At 61.6% G+C, this 20825-nt stretch overlaps 1 protein-coding gene across 1 annotated transcript in view; it reads left to right on the top strand.

Annotated features, from left to right (window-relative positions):
- STRC (stereocilin) overlaps positions 1-20825 on the top strand; it is a 42201-nt gene that overhangs the window by 8331 nt on the left and 13045 nt on the right. The window contains exons 7-22 of the mRNA XM_039491720.1: positions 190-356; positions 2426-2612; positions 3468-3583; positions 4767-4899; positions 5449-5631; positions 7278-7316; positions 8034-8192; positions 8411-8554; positions 8641-8699; positions 8789-8912; positions 9080-9171; positions 10222-10357; positions 11122-11321; positions 11404-11494; positions 18889-19057; positions 19848-20017. Of these exons, the coding sequence (XP_039347654.1) occupies positions 190-356; positions 2426-2612; positions 3468-3583; positions 4767-4899; positions 5449-5631; positions 7278-7316; positions 8034-8192; positions 8411-8554; positions 8641-8699; positions 8789-8912; positions 9080-9171; positions 10222-10357; positions 11122-11321; positions 11404-11494; positions 18889-19057; positions 19848-20017 (2169 nt within the window). The remainder of the gene's footprint in view (positions 1-189; positions 357-2425; positions 2613-3467; positions 3584-4766; positions 4900-5448; positions 5632-7277; positions 7317-8033; positions 8193-8410; positions 8555-8640; positions 8700-8788; positions 8913-9079; positions 9172-10221; positions 10358-11121; positions 11322-11403; positions 11495-18888; positions 19058-19847; positions 20018-20825) is intronic.

Here is a 20825-nt window from a genome sequence, read left to right as displayed (position 1 = left end):
CAGCGTGCGCCAGCGGGAGGGGGTAGGTCGCTGGGGGGGGGGGGGGGTCGCTGGTGCCTTAGAGATGAGGATGCATTGTGGCCACTGGCCCGCGGGAGGGGGTCTCCTCGCGTGGGCATGGGGGCAGCTGTCCCCCAACGGCTGGGGTCCTGCCACTGTGCGGGGAGCCCTAACGTGCTGCTCCCGCAGGTTCCCATGTCGGATGAGCAGGCGCTGCAGGCTCTTGCCTCGCGGCTGATGGGCCGCTTCCCCCAGCTCACTCCGCAGCTCTTTGTTGACCTGTCGCAGTTCATGCCGTTCATGGCCGTGTCCGACATCATGAGAGTCCCGCCTGCCCTGCTGGCCAATGAGAGCGTGTGAGTGAGGCCCTGGAACGTGCCCCTGTAACACCCTCTGCCGCAGTCCTAGCCCCACCTCACCCCGGACTGCCCCCCACTCTGAGCCCCTTACACTGCCACGCTGAGCCCCAGTGCCCCGCATGCCCCATAACCGGCTCCCAGTGCCCCGCGGGTCCTGTAGTGTGCCCCGGTCCCCTCACACACACACCAGATCAGCCCCCAGCTCTGAGCCCCCTGCACCTGGTCACACAGCCCCTGCTCTGACCCCCAGCTCTGAGTCCCCTGCACCTGGTCACACAGCCCCTGCTCTGACCCCCAGCTCTGAGCCCCTGCACCTGGTCACACAGCCCCTGCTCTGACCCTCAGCTCTGAGCCCCCTGCACCTGCTCACATAGCCCCTGCTCTGACCCCCAGCTCTGAGCCCCCTGCACCTGGTCACACAGCCCCTGCTCTGACCCCCAGCTCTGAGCCCCTGCACCTGGTCACACAGCCCCTGCTCTGACCCCCTGCACCTGGTCACACAGCCCCTGCTCTGACCCCCAGCTCTGAGTCCCCTGCACCTGGTCACACAGCCCCTGCTCTGACCCCCAGCTCTGAGCCCCCTGCACCTGGTCACACAGCCCCTGCTCTGACCCCCAGCTCTGAGCCCCTGCACCTGGTCACACAGCCACTGCTCTCACACCAGCTCTGAGCCCCCTGCACCTGGTCACACAGCCCCTGCTCTGACCCCCAGCTCTGAGCCCCCTGCACCTGGTGTCACAGCCCCTGCTCTGAGCCCCCTGCACCTGGTCACACAGCCCCTGCTCTGGCCCCCAGCTCTGAGCCCCCTGCACCTGGTCACACAGCCCCACCTCTGCCCCCCAGCTCTGAGCCCCCTGCACCTGGTCACACAGCCCCACCTCTGACCCCCAGCTCTGAGCCCCCTGCACCTGGTCACACAGCCCCTGCTCTGACCCCCAGCTCTGAGCCCCTGCACCTGGTCACACAGCCCCTGCTCTGACCCTCAGCTCTGAGCCCCCTGCACCTGCTCACATAGCCCCTGCTCTGACCCCCAGCTCTGAGCCCCCTGCACCTGGTCACACAGCCCCTGCTCTGACCCCCAGCTCTGAGCCCCCTGCACCTGGTCACACAGCCCCTGCTCTGACCCCCAGCTCTGAGTCCCCTGCACCTGGTCACACAGCCCCTGCTCTGACCCCCAGCTCTGAGCCCCCTGCACCTGGTCACACAGCCCCTGCTCTGACCCCCAGCTCTGAGCCCCCTGCACCTGGTGTCACAGCCCCTGCTCTGAGCCCCCTGCACCTGGTCACACAGCCCCAGCTCTGACCCCCAGCTCTGAGCCCCCTGCACCTGGTCACACAGCCCCTGCTCTGACCCCCAGCTCTGAGCCCCCTGCACCTGGTGTGTCAGCCCCTGCTCTGACCCCCTGCACCTGGTCACACAGCCCCTGCTCTGACCCCCAGCTCTGAGCCCCCTGCACCTGGTCACACAGCCCCACCTCTGACCCCCAGCTCTGAGCTCCCTGCACCTTGTGTCACAGCCCCTGCTCTGACCCCCAGCTCTGAGCCCCCTGCACCTGGTCACACAGCCCCAGCTCTGACCCCCAGCTCTGAGCCCCCTGCACCTGGTCACACAGCCCCTGCTCTGACCCCCAGCTCTGAGCTCCCTGCACCTGGTCACACAGCCCCAGCTCTGAGCCCCCTGCACCTGGTCACACAGCCCCTGCTCTGACCCCCAGCTCTGAGCCCCTGCACCTGGTCACACAGCCCCTGCTCTCACCCCCTGCACCTGGTCACACAGCCCCTGCTCTCACCCCCTGCACCTGGTCACACAGCCCCTGCTCTGACCCCCAGCTCTGACCCCCTGCACCTGGTCACACAGCCCCTGCTCTCACCCCCGGCTCTCCCACGACCTGCCTTGCAGAGGCCGTTCTGTCCAGGCCAGTGCGGGAGTGCCCCGGGGCTGAGGAGCGGGTACTGGGTGCCTCCTGTGGGTGCTGGGGTAGGGGAGCCGAGCCAGCTTGGTGCCGGGCGGGCTGAGCTCAGTGGGGTCTCCAGGCCACGCCAGCTCTAATGTGCCGCCCCCTCCAGCTTAGCTGCTCTGCGGAGTCACAGCCCCCACATGAAGCGGGTGCAGAAAAGCGCCTTTGCCAAGCTGCTGCTGCAGGCTCAGCTCCTCGGGGACGTGCCGACGTGGCGCCCAGGCTACCTCCGCACCATCCAGCCGCTGCTGCCTCACCTGCCGCTTCGCTGCTTTGTGCAGCTCACGCCTCAGCAGGTGGGGATGCGGCGCCGGCCAGCCAGGGGCCCAGCGGCTCAGCGCTGTCAGGGCTACGGCCCCATGACAGTGTCCGCTGTGGGGGGCTGAGCCCATGTCCGCTCTGTCCTGGGGCTGGTGGCTCTGTCGTACGGGGCCGTCTCTGCGTCATTCCCTAGCTCCCAGGCTCAGTCCCGGTGTTCCCTCATCCCCAGGCCTCAGGAGCCTCCCCTCCAGGCCCTGTGCCCCATGGTCTGGGACCCCCCACTTCCCAGGAGCCTCCCCTCCAGGCCTTGCCCCCCATGGGCTGGGACCCCCCACTTCCCAGGAGCTTCCCCTCTAGGCCCTGTGCCCCCTGGTCTGGGACCCCCCACTTCCCAGGAGCCTCCCCTCCAGGCCTTGCCCCCCATGGGCTGGGACCCCCCACTTCCCAGGAGCCTCCCCTCCAGGCCCTGCCCCCCAAGGCCTGGGACCCCCCACTTCCCAGGAGCCTCCCCTCCAGGCCCTGCACCCCATGGGCTGGGACCCCCCACTTCCCAGGAGCCTCCCCTCCAGGCCCTGCACCCCGTGGGCTGGGACCCCCCACTTCCCAGGAGCCTCCCCTCCAGGCCCTGCACCCCGTGGGCTGGGACCCCCCACTTCCCAGGAGCCTCCCCTCCAGACCCTGCACCCCGTGGGCTGGGACCCCCCACTTCCCAGGAGCCTCCCCTCCAGGCCCTGCACCCCGTGGGCTGGGACCCCCCACTTCCCAGGAGCCTCCCCTCCAGGCCCTGCCCCCCAGTGGGCTGGGACCCCCCATGCGCCTGGGAGCTGAGTGTTGCGGAGGATTTGGTGACGTTGCCCCTCGAGTGCACTAGGCCGGTCTCTGCTGCACAGATCCAGGGGCTGGCAGACGGTTGGCAGGATGTCCGGCTGGGGCTGGCCCAGGGGCGCCATGTGGCACACAGCTTGATAAACGTGAGCCGTGGGGCTGGTGAGGAGCAGGTGCACAGGTGAGAGGAGCACGCGGGGGGGGTTGCGGGGTTGTCGTCGTCACTGCAGGGCCCGTGGGGTGGGGGTGGGGTGTCTGGTCGTGGCTGCAGGGCGAGTGGGGGGTGTCGTGTCGTGGCTGCAGGGCCCGTGGTGGGAGTGTTGTGTCGTGGCTGCAGGGCCCGTGGTGGGAGTGTTGTGTCGTGGCTGCAGGGCCCGTGGGTGGGGGGTGTCGTGTCGTGGCTGCAGGGCCCGTGGTGGGAGTGTCGTGTCGTGGCTGCAGGGCCTGTGGGCGGGGGGTGTCGTGTCGTGGCTGCAGGGCTTGTGGGGATGGGTGTCGTGTCGTCACTGCAGGGCCCGTGCAGGGTGTGTCATGTCGTGGCTGCAGGGCCCGTGGGGGGTGTCGTGTCGTGGCTGCAGGGCCCGTGGGTGGGGGGTGTTGTGTCGTGGCTGCAGGGCCTGTGGGCGGGGGGTGTCGTGTCGTGGCTGCAGGGCCCGTGGTGGGAGTGTCGTGTCGTGGCTGCAGGGCCCGTGGGTGGGGGGTCTTGTGTCGTGGCTGCAGGGCCCGTGGGGAGTGTTGTGTCGGGGCTGCAGGGCCCGTGGGGGGTGTCGTGTCGTGGCTGCAGGGCCCGTGGTGGGAGTGTTGTGTCGTGGCTGCAGGGCCCGTGGTGGGAGTGTCGTGTCGTTGCTGCAGGGCCCGTGCAGGGTGTGTCGTGTCGTGGCTGCAGGGCCCGTGGGTGGGGGGTGTCGTGTCGTGGCTGCAGGGCCCGTGGTGGGAGTGTCGTGTCGTGGCTGCAGGGCCCGTGCAGGGTGTGTCGTGTCGTGGCTGCAGGGCCCGTGGTGGGAGTGTCGTGTCGTGGCTGCAGGGCCCGTGCAGGGTGTGTCGTGTCGTGGCTGCAGGGCCCGTGTGGGGGTGTGTCATGTCGTGGCTGCAGGGCTTGTGGGGATGGGTGTCGTGTCGTGGCTGCAGGGCCCGTGGGTGGGGGGTGTCGTGTCGTGGCTGCAGGGCCCGTGGTGGGAGTGTCGTGTCGTGGCTGCAGGGCCCGTGTGGGGGTGTGTCGTGGCTGCAGGGCTTGTGGGGATGGGTGTCGTGTCGTGGCTGCAGGGCCCGGGGAGGGGTCACAGTGGTGCCATTCCTTGGGGCAGGCTCACTCTGTGGGGCCCAGGCTCCTGCCACCCATTAAGGGACTTCTCTTCTCTCTCCAGGCTGGGGACCCTCGCTTGCTATCTGAGCCCGGGAGAGCTGCAGGTCCTGGCCCCGCTGCGTGACCCCTGGGGGCCAGTGGAGCAGAGCTTGCTGGCATGCGCTGCCAATGGAGTGCTGAGCCAGCACGGGCGGGTGAGCCGAGCCGCCGCGGGGGCTCCTGTGTGCGTGCCAGCAACACGGCTGTCCCGCCCTGAGCCGGGGGGCCACTGGGACGTAGGCCCGGGCCTGGCCTCCCTCCAGGAGGGAACGGAAGCCCCTTGGAAGCCAGCCTCGGGGCAGAACCAGTGGCGAGTGGCAAGGCAGAGAAGTGCTTAGGGCCAGGGCTGGGCTCTGCATCCCATCCTGCCCGGGGGCGCTGCTGGGGTGACGGGAGAGTGGCCAGGGCCCGTGTTGGTTGGCTCTTGCTCCGAGCTGGGGGGGAACGTGGCTGATGGGCAAACCGCTGGCTGAGCTGGCTCTGCTTGCAGGGGGTGTCTGGCCCATCACAGCGCTGGATGCCAGGTGCAGCTGTGTGGGAGTGGGTGCAGCAGCTCCTGGGCAGACGCAGCCTGTGGGAATGCAGGGCCAAGGCTGTCTGGGAATATTCCCCCCCTTCCTCCAGCTGATCCCATGGCTCCAGCCCCTGCCCGGCGGGAACCTGGGAAAGCCCAGCCTGGCCCTGCTCTCCCCTCCGGCTTGCAGGTTGCCTACGCGCTGGCGGATTTGTTGCGTTCTGCCAGCCTGGCTGCTGTCGGGCCGCAGGAGCTGCGTGCTTGGCGAGGCATCGTTCCGGAGCTGGGGGTGAGGTTCCTGCAGCGCCTGTCAGCCACGCAGGTCAGGGCTCTCCTTCCAGAGCTGCAGGCTGCACACCTGACACCTGCCCAGGTGAGTACCCAGCCTGCTCACCCTCCCTGAGCCCAGCGCCCCTGCAGGCTCTCATACCTGGAGCCGCACCTGGGCACCAGGCCACACCATGCGGCAGGGACGTGGTGAGGCAGGCACGTCTGGGACACACTGCTGGGGGCTGGAGGCCCTGTGTGGGGAAGGAGGGTGACCAGCCCAACCTAGCCCAGCCACCTGGAGCCTTCATGGGCTTGCCAAGGTGCTCCATGTGCCAGGGCATCCCGGGAGCTCACTGTGTGCGGGGCACACACTGCCTTGTACAGGCCACTCTGCCCACGGGCAGCTGGACATCACCCCCCACTCTGGCAAAGATCAGGGAGCTGCATGCTTGGGCAGAGCCACAGGATCGGTGCTACACCCCAAAGGGGCTCACTCGTCCTTCATGGTCAGCCGTGCAGCCTCCCTGCCTCGAGAGGCTGAACCTCTGCCCAGCGAGTCCAACTGCGACAGCCGAGCAGAGACTCACCCACTCTGCAGGGACTAAGCACCTCGCCCAGCGGCTGCAGGGACACACGCTGTGAAAACAGTCAGGTTTATAGTCACCTGGACACGCCTAGGGAGGCCTTCGGGCAGCACAGAGAAATGAAGGTCCGTGCTGGTCAGCCCACAGCACTTCACCAGCCCCGCTGCCGTGAAGCCCAGTTCAGGCTCCGTCTCTCAGGGCCGCCCAGAGGGTTCAGGGGCCTGGGGCAAAGCGGGGGAGCTGCGGCGCTTGTACTCACCCGGCGGCGGTCCACATCTTCAGCGGCATTTCGGCGGCGGGGGCTCTGCATCTTCGGCAGCACTGAAGGGCCCCCCGCCGCCGAAATGCCGCCGAAGACCTGGACCGCTGCCGGGCCAGGGCTCGCGGGCCCTGCAGCCTGGGGCCTGGGACAAATTGCCACACTTGCCTCCCCCTCTGGGCGGCCCTGCCATCTCTCTGTCTCTCTCAGGCCTGGTCTGTGCTAGACAATCAGGTTGGTTTAGCTGCATCAGTCCGCCCGACCTGGGTCCCAGTGTAGACAATGCTTCCTGGGGAGGTGCATTCCTAGCCGAGGGAGAACCCCCCCATGGGCTCGGCAGCGTCTGCACCTCCCTAAGCGTGCGCTGCAGGGGCACAGCTGGGCGGCTGGAGTGTTGGAAGCAGAGACAAGCGCTTGGTCTGAGCTCCTTCGTCAGATCCCCGGTGAGAGCCCCGACTCCCTCCGGCAGCCAGCTCCTGTCCTCGCTCCTTCCCCGGCCTTCAGGCTCGCGCTGGTGCTTTGCGGGGAACTCCAGCTCCCTTGGGGTCCATGCCAGTGACCTGGCGATTGGGTTTCCATGGAGACGAAGTGGGGCTCAGCGAGCGAGGTGACATTCATACCCTGTCTCCCTGCCTGCCCTGAGAGCAGATAGCCCCCGCTGCCCCGGTAGCCATGTAAAATACAGGGGAAACTGAGGCACATATCGGCTTCAAGCCGGTATTACAGAAAATTCCCACTTTGTCACACATGCCAATGGCCCTGCCAAGCCACCCAGTGGTGCAGCCTGGGCAGCCACCTACAGACCCTGATGCCACAGGGCTGTGCAGGGGTCCCTGCCCTGTAAGCTGCCCCAGCGTGGCCCGCAGCCCCAGGCTGGGCTTCTGGCTCCCACCTCTTCTCTTCCAGGCGTCTGTGCTGCTCACGCAGGCTGTGCGGACCGAGAATGTGAGTGTGGCGCTCGCCCCAGACCAGCCGCCCCGACTCCCCTGCCGTGCTCTGCAGGGCGGGAGCAGGCCCAGTGTCCGCAGCCCGAGATGTGGTGCCCCCCTCTCTCATGCCCTGTTAACATTTCCCTCTGCTTTGGTAGTGGCCTTCCACCCCTAGCCCCCCCCACTGCTCCTCAGGCCCCCAGCCCCCCTGCTGTGGGCACAGCCCCTATGCCCCCGCTCTGGGCACAGCCCCTATGCCCCAGCCCCTCCTGCTCTGAGCACAGCCCCCTAGGCCCCCCCGGCCCCTCCCTGCTCTGGCCACAGCCCCCTTGCCCCCCCCCCTGCTCTGGGCACAGCGCCCTTTGCCCCACCCCGCTCTGGGCACTGCCCCTATGCCCCCAGCCCCTCCTGCTCTGAGCACAGCCCCTTGCCCCCGCCCTCCTATGCCCCACCCTGCTCTGGGCACAGCCCCTATGCCCCCACCCTCCTGCTCTGGGCACAGCCCCTATGCCCCGCTCTGGGCACAGCCCCTATGCCCCCTGCCCTCCTGCTGTGAGCACAGCCCCTATGCCCCCAGCTCTCCCTGCTCTGGCCACAGCCCCCTATGCCCCAGCCCGCCCTGCTCTGGGCATAGCCCCCTTGCCCCCCTGCGCCCACCCTTTCCTGGCTCTGGGATGGGCTCCCCAGCCTCACCCCTCCCTGCTCCGAATCTCCTCCTCTGTTTCCCTGGCAGGTGACGGAGGGTGTGGCGAGCAGCCTGTGCCCCCTGCTGCCAGGCCTTGTGCCCGAGTCCCTCCAGGCCATTCCCACTCCCACCCTGGCCCAGGCATGTGAATGCCAGGCCACCGCTCTGCCTCTGCTCTCGGCCCCCCAGAAGGCAGCCCTGCTGCAGGTACTGGGTGGGCTGGGGGCTGGAGGGGAGGCTGAGGGCAGTTGAGGGTCTGGGGACGTTGGGCTGGGGGGCAGAAGTCGGGGCACTCGAGGTGCAGAGTGGGCAGGACCTGGGGGGTATTGAGGGATTTGCATGGACAGCAGGACCTGGCTCTCGCTCTGCCCGCCAGGCCCATGGTGCCATGTTCTCCTGTGTCACAGGCTCTGTCTCCCTTGCAGAGGCTCAGCCGGGAGCAGCCGGCCCGGAGCATCTGGCCTGACTGCCTCTTGCCCTTTGTGCCCCTCAAACTCCTGCACCTGGACGCAGCGACTCTGCTGGGGCAGAGGGGCCGGTTCTGGGAGCTGCCCTGGTCCCAGCAGCAGGTAACATGCTGTCGCCAGCCGAGCTCCCAGGGCAGAGTGGGGCGGAGGGCTCTGGGCTGACCCCTCCCCGCTCTGCTTCTCCACAGGCCCAGTTCCTCTGGAGGAAGGTTGAAGCGGGCACCGACGTGAGCCAGGATACGATTCGGTGAGGCACTGTGGCAGAGCCCCGCTGGGGCTGGCTCTGCTCGAGTGGGGTGATGGACGAGGTGCTGTCTAACGCTGTCCCCTTGGCAGGGCGCTGGGGACTCTGGCAGCTGGCATGGGCTGTGCCCGCCTGCAGCAGTTCAGTCGGAGGGCAGATTTCCTGGGGGTTCTCCGGGTTCTCTATGCGTATCCCAGCAGCCTGCCTGGGAGCCTGGTAAGGAACGAGTCGCTCGCTGTGACCCTGGCCTGGACGTCTGGTGCCCCTGGCACTGCAATGGCACCCCCAGCCCCGCTCTGAGCCATGCGTTGTGGACCCCTGCCCTGGCCGGGTCCAGGCGAGACTGTGTATCTCCTCTGCCTAGCCTCACTGTGTGTCCTCAGAGGCGGTGTGTCTGGGAGGAAGTCCGCAGGCGGCCGGGACTCTCCGGGGAGGAGCTGGTGTGGCTGGGACCCAAGTTCCTCATGGATTTACCGTAGGTTGTCCTGCCAACGCACCTGCCTGCTGCCATGGGGCATTAACAGCTGCAGGGAGAGCGGGCTGTGTCACTTGGGCACTGAACCGGTCATGGGTCCCCCTTCCCCTCCCACCTGGGTACCCCTCCCCGCTCTCACCAGGACCCCCCGTCAGCCATGCATGGGTAGCCCCTGCACTGGGACCCCTGCTTGGTGTCACAGAGCTGATTGGGTGCCCCCTGCTGTGAGCCGGGGAGTCCTAACCTGCAGGGTCCCGGGGCAGACCCGCAGTCTGGCCAGGTGCCTGGCTCCCACGTGCAGTGCTGGCTGCAGACCCCTGCTGGAGGTCGCCCCAGAGGGCGGCCTGGTGAGGATGAACGAGAGAGCTCCCGGCAGTCTGAGCACAGATACACACGGACACAGAGCCCCACACATCTCTGCTCTTGGCGCTCGATTCCCAGGGCCACTGAGTCTGAGCCAGCAGAGTAGGGTGACCAGATGTCCCGTTTTTAAAGGGACAGTCCCGTTTTTTGGCACCTATTTCCCCCCACCCTGTCCCATTTTTTCACAGTTGCCATCTGGTAACCCTACATCAGAGCCAAGAATGCGAGTCCCAGTGCTCAGAAGGGCTTGACAGTGGCTCTGCCTGGGCACCCCAGACCCTGGGGGCTGGACTCCGGTTAGGTCCAGGAGGCTTGAACCGCCCAGGGACCTAGTGGCCAGGTCCCTTCGCAGCAGCCTGGTGGGAGCCAAGAAGGGGAGTGTGACAGACCCCACTGAGGGGGTGGGGCCCGGAGGCTCTGTGCTAGGGTAGCCCCACCCCTTGGCCCTGCTAGTCCGGCATGGCAGGGCAGAGGGCATTTCCTGGGTGCCTGCTGGACCTTGCACTTCTGGGTCCTGCCCCTACCCTCCACCCCTTGCCTGGCTCTGGCCCCCCCTCCTAACCTGAGTCCTGCCCTGCCCTGCTGTATCCTCGGCCCATTCCCTTGCCCGGCTCTGCCCTGGACCGTCATGGGCCCTGCCCCCCCCAGACCCTGCCAGCCACGCTGAGGTGTCTCTGACTCTTTCAGGGCGAAGCTTGTGGACAAACTGCCCAACGACTCGGTCAGGCTGATTCTGGACTTTGTGAGCAGCCACCCCCAGAGTCTGCTGGTGCTGCCGCCCCACCGCCGGGCTGCCCTGGCCCACAGGGCCCTGCGCCTGCTGGTAAGGAGGGGAGGGTGTGACGAGGTGGGAATGTTCCAGCTGTGTTCTGTGAATGCTGAGTGGGGAGCCCTGACCTGGGAAGCTTGCAGGGGAGTTGTGCTGGGACGGCTGCCTTGGGGAAGGGAGGTACCTGGGCATGTCACCTGAGAACCAGGAGGGGGGTTGAAGGCCAGGTGACACCTCTGCCCGGGACACTGGACAAAGGACACAAAGGCTGGAGGAGAAGCTGGGGGGAGGCGGAGTGAGAGGCTGGAGGGTTTTTCAGTTTGGAGCTGGCTGGGAAATGGAGACGGGTGCCCCAATGGGGCTTGGGCTTCCCAACGGGGCTGTGGCCTCCCTGGGGCCCTCAGATGGACCTAACTAAAGGGGATCCTGTTGTCTGTACTGGCAAGACCTGTTTTGGACTGTGTTCCTGCCGTCTAAATAAACCTCTGTGTTACTGGCTGGCTGAGAGTCACGTCTGACTGCGCAGTGGGGGGGCAGGACCCTCTGGCTTCCCCAGGACCCCGCCTGGGTGGACTCGCTGTGGGAAGCGCACGGAGGGGCAGAGGATGCTGAATGCTCCAAGGTCAGACCCAGGAGGTGAAGCCATGTGAGCTTCTTGCCCTGCAGACAGGCTGCTCCGAGGGAGAGGAGGCTCCCCAGAGTCCTGCCTGGCTTGGTGGGGAGCAGCTCCAGAGCAGCGCCCAGGGACTTGGTGACAAGGGGTCTGCGGTGCGCAGCTCTGGGCAGGGCCTTACCCACTCCGCTCCCTCTCCTGCCAGCAAGCGCCGGCTGAGACCGAGATCCCAGGCGAGGTGCTGGACCTTCTGGGCCCACTGCTGGGGTTCCTGGGCCAGGAGGCTGCTGCCCGCATCCAGCCCGAGAGCCTGCTGCTGCGCCTGGAGGAGCTGCAAGGGGCCTGCCTGGCGGAGGGGTTTGCTGAGGAGCTGGGGAGGCTGCTGCTGACGGAGCGGGTGCTGGGGTAAGGCGGGACCCAGCCCTTCCCAGCCGGCTCCGGCGCCACTCGCTGCCCTTTCCTGCCTCACCCTGCTCTTCCCTCGCAGCCCGCCGCAGCGCTGGAGCCTCCTGGACGTGCAGCAGCTGGGACGTCTGGTGTTCCTGCTACAGGTGGAGAGCGTCCGGCTCATCCCGAGGGTGAGACCGGGGTCCTCACGCTGGCCGCACCCCGTCCCTCCGCCCTGTCCCTTCGCCCTGTCGCCCTGTCCACCTGTCCCTCCAATCCTCCTGTGACAGAGCGATTCTGGCGGGACCCAACTGAGAGTGCCAAATCAGGACCAACTGCTTAAACAGGGCAGTCACAGCCCTAGGCTGGGGTTTTTCCACCTCTAAGGCAAACCAAACCAGCCAGACAAAAAGGACTTTGGTCTCACCCCACTGGCTAACCACAAGTCACACAAGCAATTTCCTTAGACACTCCAGTCTCCCAGTATCACCACCAGTGCACTCGTCCTGGGGATAAATGGTTATGAAAACCAACACCCCAATAAAAGAAAAAGGTTCCCTCGATCCCAAAGGACCAAGCCCCAGACCCAGGTCAATATACACATCAGATCTTACCCACAAATCACGCTGTTGCCAATCCTTTAGAATATAAAATCTAAAGGTTTATTTACAAAGGGAAAAAGGTAGAGAAGAGAGGTAGAATTGGTTAAATGGAATCAATTACATACAGTAATGGCAAAGTTCTTAGTTCAGGCTTGCAGCAGTGATGGCATAAACTGCAGGTTCAAATTGAGTCTCTGGAAAACATCCCCCACTGGGATGGGTCCTTCAGTCCTTTGTGCAGAGCTTCAGTTTGTAGCAAAGTCCCTCCAGAGGTCAGAAGCAGGATTGAAGACAAGATGGAGATGAGGCCTTAGCCTTATATAGACTTTTCCAGGTGTAAGAATCCCTTTGTCTTCACTGTGGAAATTTACAGCAAAAATATGGAGTCTGGAGTCACATGGGCCAGTCCCTGCATACTTTGCTGAGTCACAAGGCGTGTCTGCCTTCTCTCCATGGGTCAATTGTGTAGCTGATGGCTCTTTAATGGGCCATCAACCCAGCTAGGCAGGGCTAACATCAGCTTGTCTGGGACACTTCCCAGAGGCAGAGCATAAAACAAAGTATAGACATTACAGAGCCAATACTTATAACTTCAACTACAAAATTATACACAAACATACAGACAGCATAATCATAACCAGCAACCCAGAACCTGGTCTTAGACACCTTATATGACCCCCTTTACTTAGGATTTGGTGCCACTACAGGACCTTGGTTGCAACCCATGTTCTATATGGTCCCCATTTATATCAATAACGTCACACCCCCAACGCAAAATTGATGCAGGAAGGGATGACAAAACATCGCTGACTGCATCCCAAGAGCCCCCTTTCCTTGGGTCTGTCTCACTACAGCTAGTGTTGGGCTAGAGGCCGTACCAGCGTATAACAGAAATGGTTTATCAAAGTCATGTTCAATAACATGAATGGATCTCTTTACAAACTTAAGGTATAACTTGGTTAGCTTTTGCAGCATGGTTCCTGTATGTTTCATGTGATCTTGCCAAGAGCTAAAGAAAATAGCTACTTTATCCATACCAGTTCTGGCCAATATTTTGAACCCAAATAACATTAAACCAATGTAGATATAGAGGTTGTTCATAGTACAGGAATCTTGGCATTTAGCCATGAAAGCAATATGGTAGTGTGCCTCAGTTTCCCTTTCATACAGCACATCAGGTTTGGAATGTATTTTCCCCTGTGAAAAGTTCCAACACTGTTTACATGCATTAACTGTGAAACATCAGTATAGCAAGGCCCTTTAACATAAAGTGTGTTTTCATGTATTCCTTTCAACATGTTTAAGGGATTTTCCAAAAGATTAGGCACATTGTACATTGTTACAGTTCTTGGCCATAGCAACACATTAGTTACAAAAATTAGCATTAGCAATAACAACAAATTCATTGCAAGTGTCCATTTACAATCATGTTTGTCATGCCACACCCTTGGCTCAATACCATTGGAATTTGGGCATTTTAGGTTAACCTGTGGGTTCCCTTTGCAAAATTCAGTCTTCTTTCCTTCTTGTTCTTCCGGACTAAACCCTGATTTCTCTTGCTTAACAGAGATCACGGGCTGATGGGGTGGGCCCTCTGTGCTAACAGCTATTAGCAAGTCTTTCTTCTCCCTGCCAGCCAAGTAATTCGCATCAACACAGACACTCGCTTTTAACTTCTTAGCTGCTATGGATTCCACGGCTGGACTTTGTCTTACAGAGATACCACACAAATCCAAAGAGTCTGAGGGTGAGAGCTGGCTTGCTCTCCCTGCCTCCTCAAGCATTTAGCCATACAACTGTTCTGCCCTGAAACACCAGTAACTGAATCTGTCCTCAGATCCTGAAGCACAGACTGCTCACTTACAGATTCAGCATGGAGACATTCCTGTCCCAACAGCATTGTCTCCCCACCAACAAGCTGGCCACACACAGCCAGGTGGTTATAGGGCTGCTCAACTTCCTTAACAGCTTCTACTCCACCTGAGACCTTTCAAAGCTGCCCACACTGGATCTCTCAAAAGGAAAGTCAGTGGATCCATTCACAACAGAAAATTTCTGGCTGTTAGGAACTGAAACTTTCTTGATTAAATCACTTTTACACTCTTCAGTTGCAGTAAACTGCTTGCACAGGCTACCATGAGGATTCCTTTCCTAGGAGCTTCTCTAAGCAGCAATTCACCCCTCTCAGAAATTCTGCCCTTCCCCTTCACCTAGGGCTTGCTCTAAAGGAACACTTCCTGAGCAACCACAGATGCTACAGACTTTCTAGATAACAGGTCAGAAGTAGTCTCCTTCCTTGGCCATGAACAAGTTCAGGAATCTTTTCCTTCTTGCTACAAGTTGTCAAACTGTCAGTCGGTAACACAATTAAATCACCTTTATGCTCTCCTTGTGCCCTGGCTGGGTATCACCCTGATCAGACAGAGTTGCTGCACCCTTTTCCAACCACACATTAGCAACTGGCAAACTACAAGCACCAGAATTGTCTGTTCTCTGGGATTTTGCTATGACACTAACTGGATGCAACCTAGTCACAGTGCCATTCCCGCAGCAGACACAAACTCAGGACCATTCCCTTCCTGGGCTTTAGCTGTATTTACAACCAACTTCGAGACAACTGAATCACCCTCAACCATTACAGGCTGACAGGCACCTTCTGTCTGCTCCACAGACACAGAAGAGCCGGAGACACATTCTCCTTTACCAGACACACAGCTTGGGATTTTACTTCCTTGTCCCAGCACACAGGGCTGTTCACAGACAACTGCTTGGAGACTGGAGTAGCTTCCTTTATAGGCAAGTCAATACTCCTGACAGACACAGGCACATTCCCTCCACTGTCACATTTCTCCACACAGGAAACAGGTAAGGGATATGGACACTCATCTTCCACTATCCCTCCCTTCCCAAATTGCTGATTAGACAAAGCCATCAGCTCACAAGGCTGCCTAGTCTCCTGCAAACTTTCCCTACCAGGCACATTGCCTCTCCCAACAGATAAGCTGCTGCTCTTTCACTACACTGAGCTACTTTTAGCAAATCACAGTTACCCATTTCAGGTTTACTTCTACAAGCTGCACTAGCCACCAATCCATTACCCATTACAAATTTACCCTCTCCTTCCTCAGTTAGGGATTTAACCTGACCATCTACTTTAATCTGCTCCTGAGAAACATTTTCCTCACCAATGAGATCTTTCTGCTCTTGATCTAACTCCAGATTCACTTCTGAGACATCAGACAGACATTCAGAAACTTCATTCCCAGAAATACTGCTTTTTTGCACAGACAAACCTTTGGAGCAACCCTCCTCAGGCAAATCATTGCCCACAATAGACACAGGTTTAAGATCATTCCTCTCCTGTAACTGGCTACCTGGACTGAACAAAGCTGTAACATTTTCCCCAATTAAAAGATCTTTAGGCAATAACTTCCTGACGCCAGCTATCACTTCATGTTGAGCCCCATTCCACTCAAGGTGGATTCTGGCTAAAGGCACACGGACAGTAAACTCACAGAGGATCACAACATTCACACTCTGATTTGGTAAATAATCTTCCTCTTTGACCAGATCTGCTCTAACAAGAGTGATGTTAGAAGCCATAGTTTGCCCTAAACAGCTTTTACCATTGACTTTTACACTCTCATACATAGCACTGCCACAATTTATGGGGCCACCCCCCACTGAACCCACAGTAACAGCATTGACATAAAAGGTGGCATTGTTGGGGTACATGTGGTTACCCGAAGTCAACTGCTCAGAGTGATACAACATACCAACATTGTTACAAACTGGACTTTCAAGAGGATACAGTCTCTGCTGTTCTTCCATTGCTTTTTTGACTTGGAGTTGGAGTCTAGCTGTCTCCTGTTGCACCTTGTGAGTCTCCTCCTCAGCAGCCAGCAGCTCCAGACGCCCCTTACGAGCTTTTTCTTCTCTCTTAGCAGCCTCTTTCGCTCTCTCAGCTGCCTCTCTCTTTCTCTCAGCTGCCTCTCTCTTTCTCTTAGCCGCCTCTTTCTCCAGCTGGGCCAAGACTTGCTTCTCTTCCATTCGAATTTTTGCCAGTTCTTGCGCATAATCAAACTGCAGGCTGTCTCTGTCTCATGGTCACTGATCTTTAACCAACCAAACTCTCAATCCCAAAGTTAAAATTTGGATAGCGTGGGGTTCTGACCCAAAGCTTAATTGACCTGGTTCTGTGGATCCAAGCACGACTACGCCACTGTGACAGAGCGATTCTGGCGGGACCCAACTGAGAGTGCCAAATCAGGACCAACTGCTTAAACAGGGCAGTCACAGCCCTAGGCTGGGGTTTTTCCACCTCTAAGGCAAACCAAACCAGCCAGACAAAAAGGACTTTGGTCTCACCCCACTGGCTAACCACAAGTCACACAAGCAATTTCCTTAGACACTCCAGTCTCCCAGTATCACCACCAGTGCACTCGTCCTGGGGATAAATGGTTATGAAAACCAACACCCCAATAAAAGAAAAAGGTTCCCTCGATCCCAAAGGACCAAGCCCCAGACCCAGGTCAATATACACATCAGATCTTACCCACAAATCACGCTGTTGCCAATCCTTTAGAATATAAAATCTAAAGGTTTATTTACAAAGGGAAAAAGGTAGAGAAGAGAGGTAGAATTGGTTAAATGGAATCAATTACATACAGTAATGGCAAAGTTCTTAGTTCAGGCTTGCAGCAGTGATGGCATAAACTGCAGGTTCAAATTGAGTCTCTGGAAAACATCCCCCACTGGGATGGGTCCTTCAGTCCTTTGTGCAGAGCTTCAGTTTGTAGCAAAGTCCCTCCAGAGGTCAGAAGCAGGATTGAAGACAAGATGGAGATGAGGCCTTAGCCTTATATAGACTTTTCCAGGTGTAAGAATCCCTTTGTCTTCACTGTGGAAATTTACAGCAAAAATATGGAGTCTGGAGTCACATGGGCCAGTCCCTGCATACTTTGCTGAGTCACAAGGCGTGTCTGCCTTCTCTCCATGGGTCAATTGTGTAGCTGATGGCTCTTTAATGGGCCATCAACCCAGCTATGCAGGGCTGACATCAGCTTGTCTGGGACACTTCCCAGAGGCAGAGCATAAAACAAAGTATAGACATTACAGAGCCAATACTTATAACTTCAACTACAAAATTATACACAAACATACAGACAGCATAATCATAACCAGCAACCCAGAACCTGGTCTTAGACACCTTATATGACCCCCTTTACTTAGGATTTGGTGCCACTACAGGACCTTGGTTGCAACCCATGTTCTATATGGTCCCCATTTATATCAATAACGTCACACCTCCTATGCCTCGTCCCTCTGCCCGTCCCTCTGTTCCTCCAGCGCCCCGTCGCCCTGCCCGTCTGTCCACCCGTCCCCCCATTCCGCCCATCCCTCCGCCCTGTCCCTCCGCCCTGTCCCTTCGCCCTGTCGCCCTGTCCACCTGTCCCTCCAATCCTCCTATGCCTCGTCCCTCTGCCCTCCGCCCTGTCCCTTCGCCCTGTCGTCCTGTCGCCCTGTCCCTCCAATCCTCCTATGCCTCGTCCCTCTGCCCGTCCCTCCGTTCCTCCAGGGCCCCGTCGCCCTGCCCGCCCGCCCCCCAGTCCCCCCATTCCGCCCAGCCCTCTGCCCGACCCTCCACCCCGTCGCCCTGCCCGTCTGTCCGCCCGTCCCCCCATTCCGCCCATCCCTCTGCCCGTCCCTCCACCCCGTCACCCTGCCCGTCTGTCCACTCATCCCTCCATTCTGCCTATGCCTCGTCCCTCTGCCCGTCCCTCCATTCCTCCAGCGCCCCGTCGCCCTGCCCGTCTGTCCGCCCGTCCCTCCATTCCGCCCATCCCTCTGCCCGTCCCTCCGTTCCTCCAGCGCCCCGTCGCCCTGCCCGTCTGTCCGCCCGTCCCCCCATTCCGCCCCTCCCTCTGCCCGTCCCTCCACCCCGTCGCCCTGCCCGTCTGTCCGCCCGTCCCCCCATTCCGCCCATCCCTCTGCCCGTCCCTCCACCCCGTCACCCTGCCCGTCTGTCCACCTGTCCCTCCAATCCTCCTATGCCTCGTCCCTCTGCCCGTCCCTCTGTTCCTCCAGCGCCCCGTCGCCCTGCCCGTCTGTCCACCCGTCCCTCCATTCCGCCCATCCCTCTGCCCGTCCCTCCACCCCGTCACCCTGCCGGTCTGTCCGCCCGTCCCCCCATTCCGCCCATCCCTCTGCCCGTCCCTCCACCCCGTCACCCTGCCCGTCTGTCCACCCATCCCTCCATTCTGCCTATGCCTCGTCCCTCTGCCCGTCCCTCCGCCCTGTCCCTCCGCCCTGTCGACCTGTCCCTCCAATCCTCCTATGCCTCGTCCCTCTGCCCGTCCCTCCGTTCCTCCAGCGCCCCGTCGCCCTGCCCGTCTGTCCACCCGTCCCCCCATTCCACCCATCCCTCTGCCCGTCCCTCCACCCCATCACCCTGCCCGTCTGTCCACCCGTCCCCCCATTCCGCCCATCCCTCTGCCCGTCCCTCCACCCCGTCACCCTGCCCGTCTGTCCACCCATCCCTCCATTCTGCCTATGCCTCGTCCCTCTGCCCGTCCCTCCGTTCCTCCAGCGCCCCGTCGCCCTGCCCGTCTGTCCGCCCGTCCCTCCAATCCTCCTGGGTCTTGTCGCCCTGCCTGTGCCTCAGCTTGTTGCCCCATCACCCTGTCCCTCCACCCATCGCACACCGGCTGCACCCCTGCCCTTTGCGTGTCCCACACTGACCAGGCTGGCCCCTGTCCTGCCCTTCCACCCCCCACGCATCTTGTGCTGGGGCCCACCCCCCTCTGTCCTGGGCCCCTTGTAAAAGCTGTGCTGTGCCCCACCCCCATGCTGTGCCGTGTCCTGCCATCCCCTTCACCCACATGTCCTGTGCCCCCCGTGTGCCCCACACTAACCAGGCCTCCTTCAGGTGGGTGCTGGCGGCAAGCGCCATGCTCAGCCCTGCTCACCCTTGTGTCTCCCAGGAGGTGCGGAGCAGAGACACCCTGGAGCAGCTGCTGCAGAGCCAGCAGGAGTGGGAGCACAGCGAGCCAGGCCGGCTGTGCCAAGCCCCTGGTGCCCAGGGAAGGGTGAGGAGCCGGAAGGAGGCACTGGTGGCCTGGCTGGTGAGGAGCAGCCCGGTGGGGGCACAAGGTGAGACTGCGGGTCGCTCAGCCTCACCTGCACTGCCGGTGCTTGGCCCATCACCCCCTCCCCCAGCACAGTACCATCCCCTTTCCCGCCCCCCGGGCAGCCCACCCCAGGGGATGCCATCTCCCCGTGTGCTTCCCCTTCGGGGCAGCCCCCCACCTTACCTCAGCGCGGTGCCATCTCCGTGTCCTCCCCACGCAGGGCAGGCCCCCTCTCCAGCACTGTCTCCATGTCCTCCCCGGGGGCAGCCCCACCCACCCCAGCGTGGTGCCATCTCCGTGTGTCCTCCCCGGGGGCAGCCCCACCCACCCCAGTGCAGTGCCATCTCCGTGTGTCCTCCCCGGGGGCAGCCCCACCCACCCCAGTGCGGTGCCATCTCCGTGTGTCCTCCCTGGGGGCAGGCCCACCCACCCCAGTGCGGTGCCATCTCCGTGTCCTCCCCGGGGGCAGCCCCACCCACCCCAGCGCAGTGCCATCTCCGTGTGTCCTCCCCGGGGGCAGCCCCACCCACCCCAGCGTGGTGCCATCTCCGTGTCCTCCCCGGGGGCAGCCCCACCCACCCCAGTGCTGTGCCATCTCCGTGTCCTCCCCGGGGGCAGCCCCACCCACCCCAGTGCAGTGCCATCTCCGTGTCCTCCCCACCCAGGGCAGGTCCCCGCGCCAGGGGCAGGCTCCACCAATGCCAGACACACAAGCTCCCCTGCTCTGCAGTGGCTCTGGGGGATGGGGTGGGCAGGGTAGAGTTTGGTGGCACCACCCTGGCCGAGGGTCGCTCACGCTCCGTTCTTGGCAGACCCTGTTCCCAGCTGCGCTGACATGCGCGCCACCTACCCTGCGGCCTGGAGTGCAGCACAGATCGCCAGCATGGCCCCGTCCCACTTCGAGAGCTGCCTGGGTCTCATCAGTCAGGACCCTGCACTCTCGCCCGAGCAGCTCCGTGCCGCTCTGGGCAAAGCCAAGCAGGTGAGAGACAAGCCGGTGAGCTGGAGAGGGGGTGCTGGTGTGGCCAGAGCCCCGGCTGAAGCTGCTGGGGCCAGGGGCAGGCCGAGCTGGCATGGCTAGGTCCCAGATGGCGTTGGTATCTACCAAAGGGTGTGAATGGGGCGTGGAATGGGAGATGGGTGGGTTCTAAGCTCACTGAGACGGGGGGGGGAGCTATACTCATCAAGTGGGGGAGGGAGGATCCAGGCTCACTCAATGGGGCAGCCAGCAGTGCTCAGTGCTGTGCTTGTGGCGGGAGCTGCGCTCGCTGGGGGGCGGGGGGAGCTGCGCTCGCTGAGGGGCGGGGGGAGCTGCGCTTATGGGGGGAGCTGCGCTTGCTGGGGGGCGGGGGGAGCTGCGCTCGCTGAGGGGCGGGGGGAGCTGCGCTTGTGCGGGGAGCTGCGCTCACTGGGGGGGTGCGGGGGCAGCCTCGTTGGGCTGTGTCAAATGTGAGAATTTTAATAATATTTTTATGATTCCTGTGTGTGCCTCAGTTTCCCTCTGTGCTTTGCATTGCTAGACACAGAGCGAAGGGTTAAAAAGCTGCTCTTGAAGCAGGCATGAGCCGTCTCGGTCAGTCTGGGGTGAGATGAGTGCAGAGCCAGCGCTGGGCGTAAGCCCACTAAGCTATTGCGTAGGCCTCGGAGCAGCTCACGGGCCCCCGTTGGCTTTGTATGAGCAGAGCGTGTCTGTTTAGTATTGGGGGGGTGTTTCTGGGCAGGGCCCCGAAGGGCTGGCCCCGGCTCTCTGAATGCGCCGTTTGGGCCCCACATCAACAGAGGATCTGGAG

Source organism: Mauremys reevesii, linkage group 10, assembly GCF_016161935.1.
Source record: "Mauremys reevesii isolate NIE-2019 linkage group 10, ASM1616193v1, whole genome shotgun sequence".
In the NCBI taxonomy this organism is placed as follows: Eukaryota; Metazoa; Chordata; order Testudines; family Geoemydidae; genus Mauremys; species Mauremys reevesii.
Note: the sequence above shows the minus strand (reverse complement) of the source record. Positions and strands in the feature narration are given on the sequence as shown.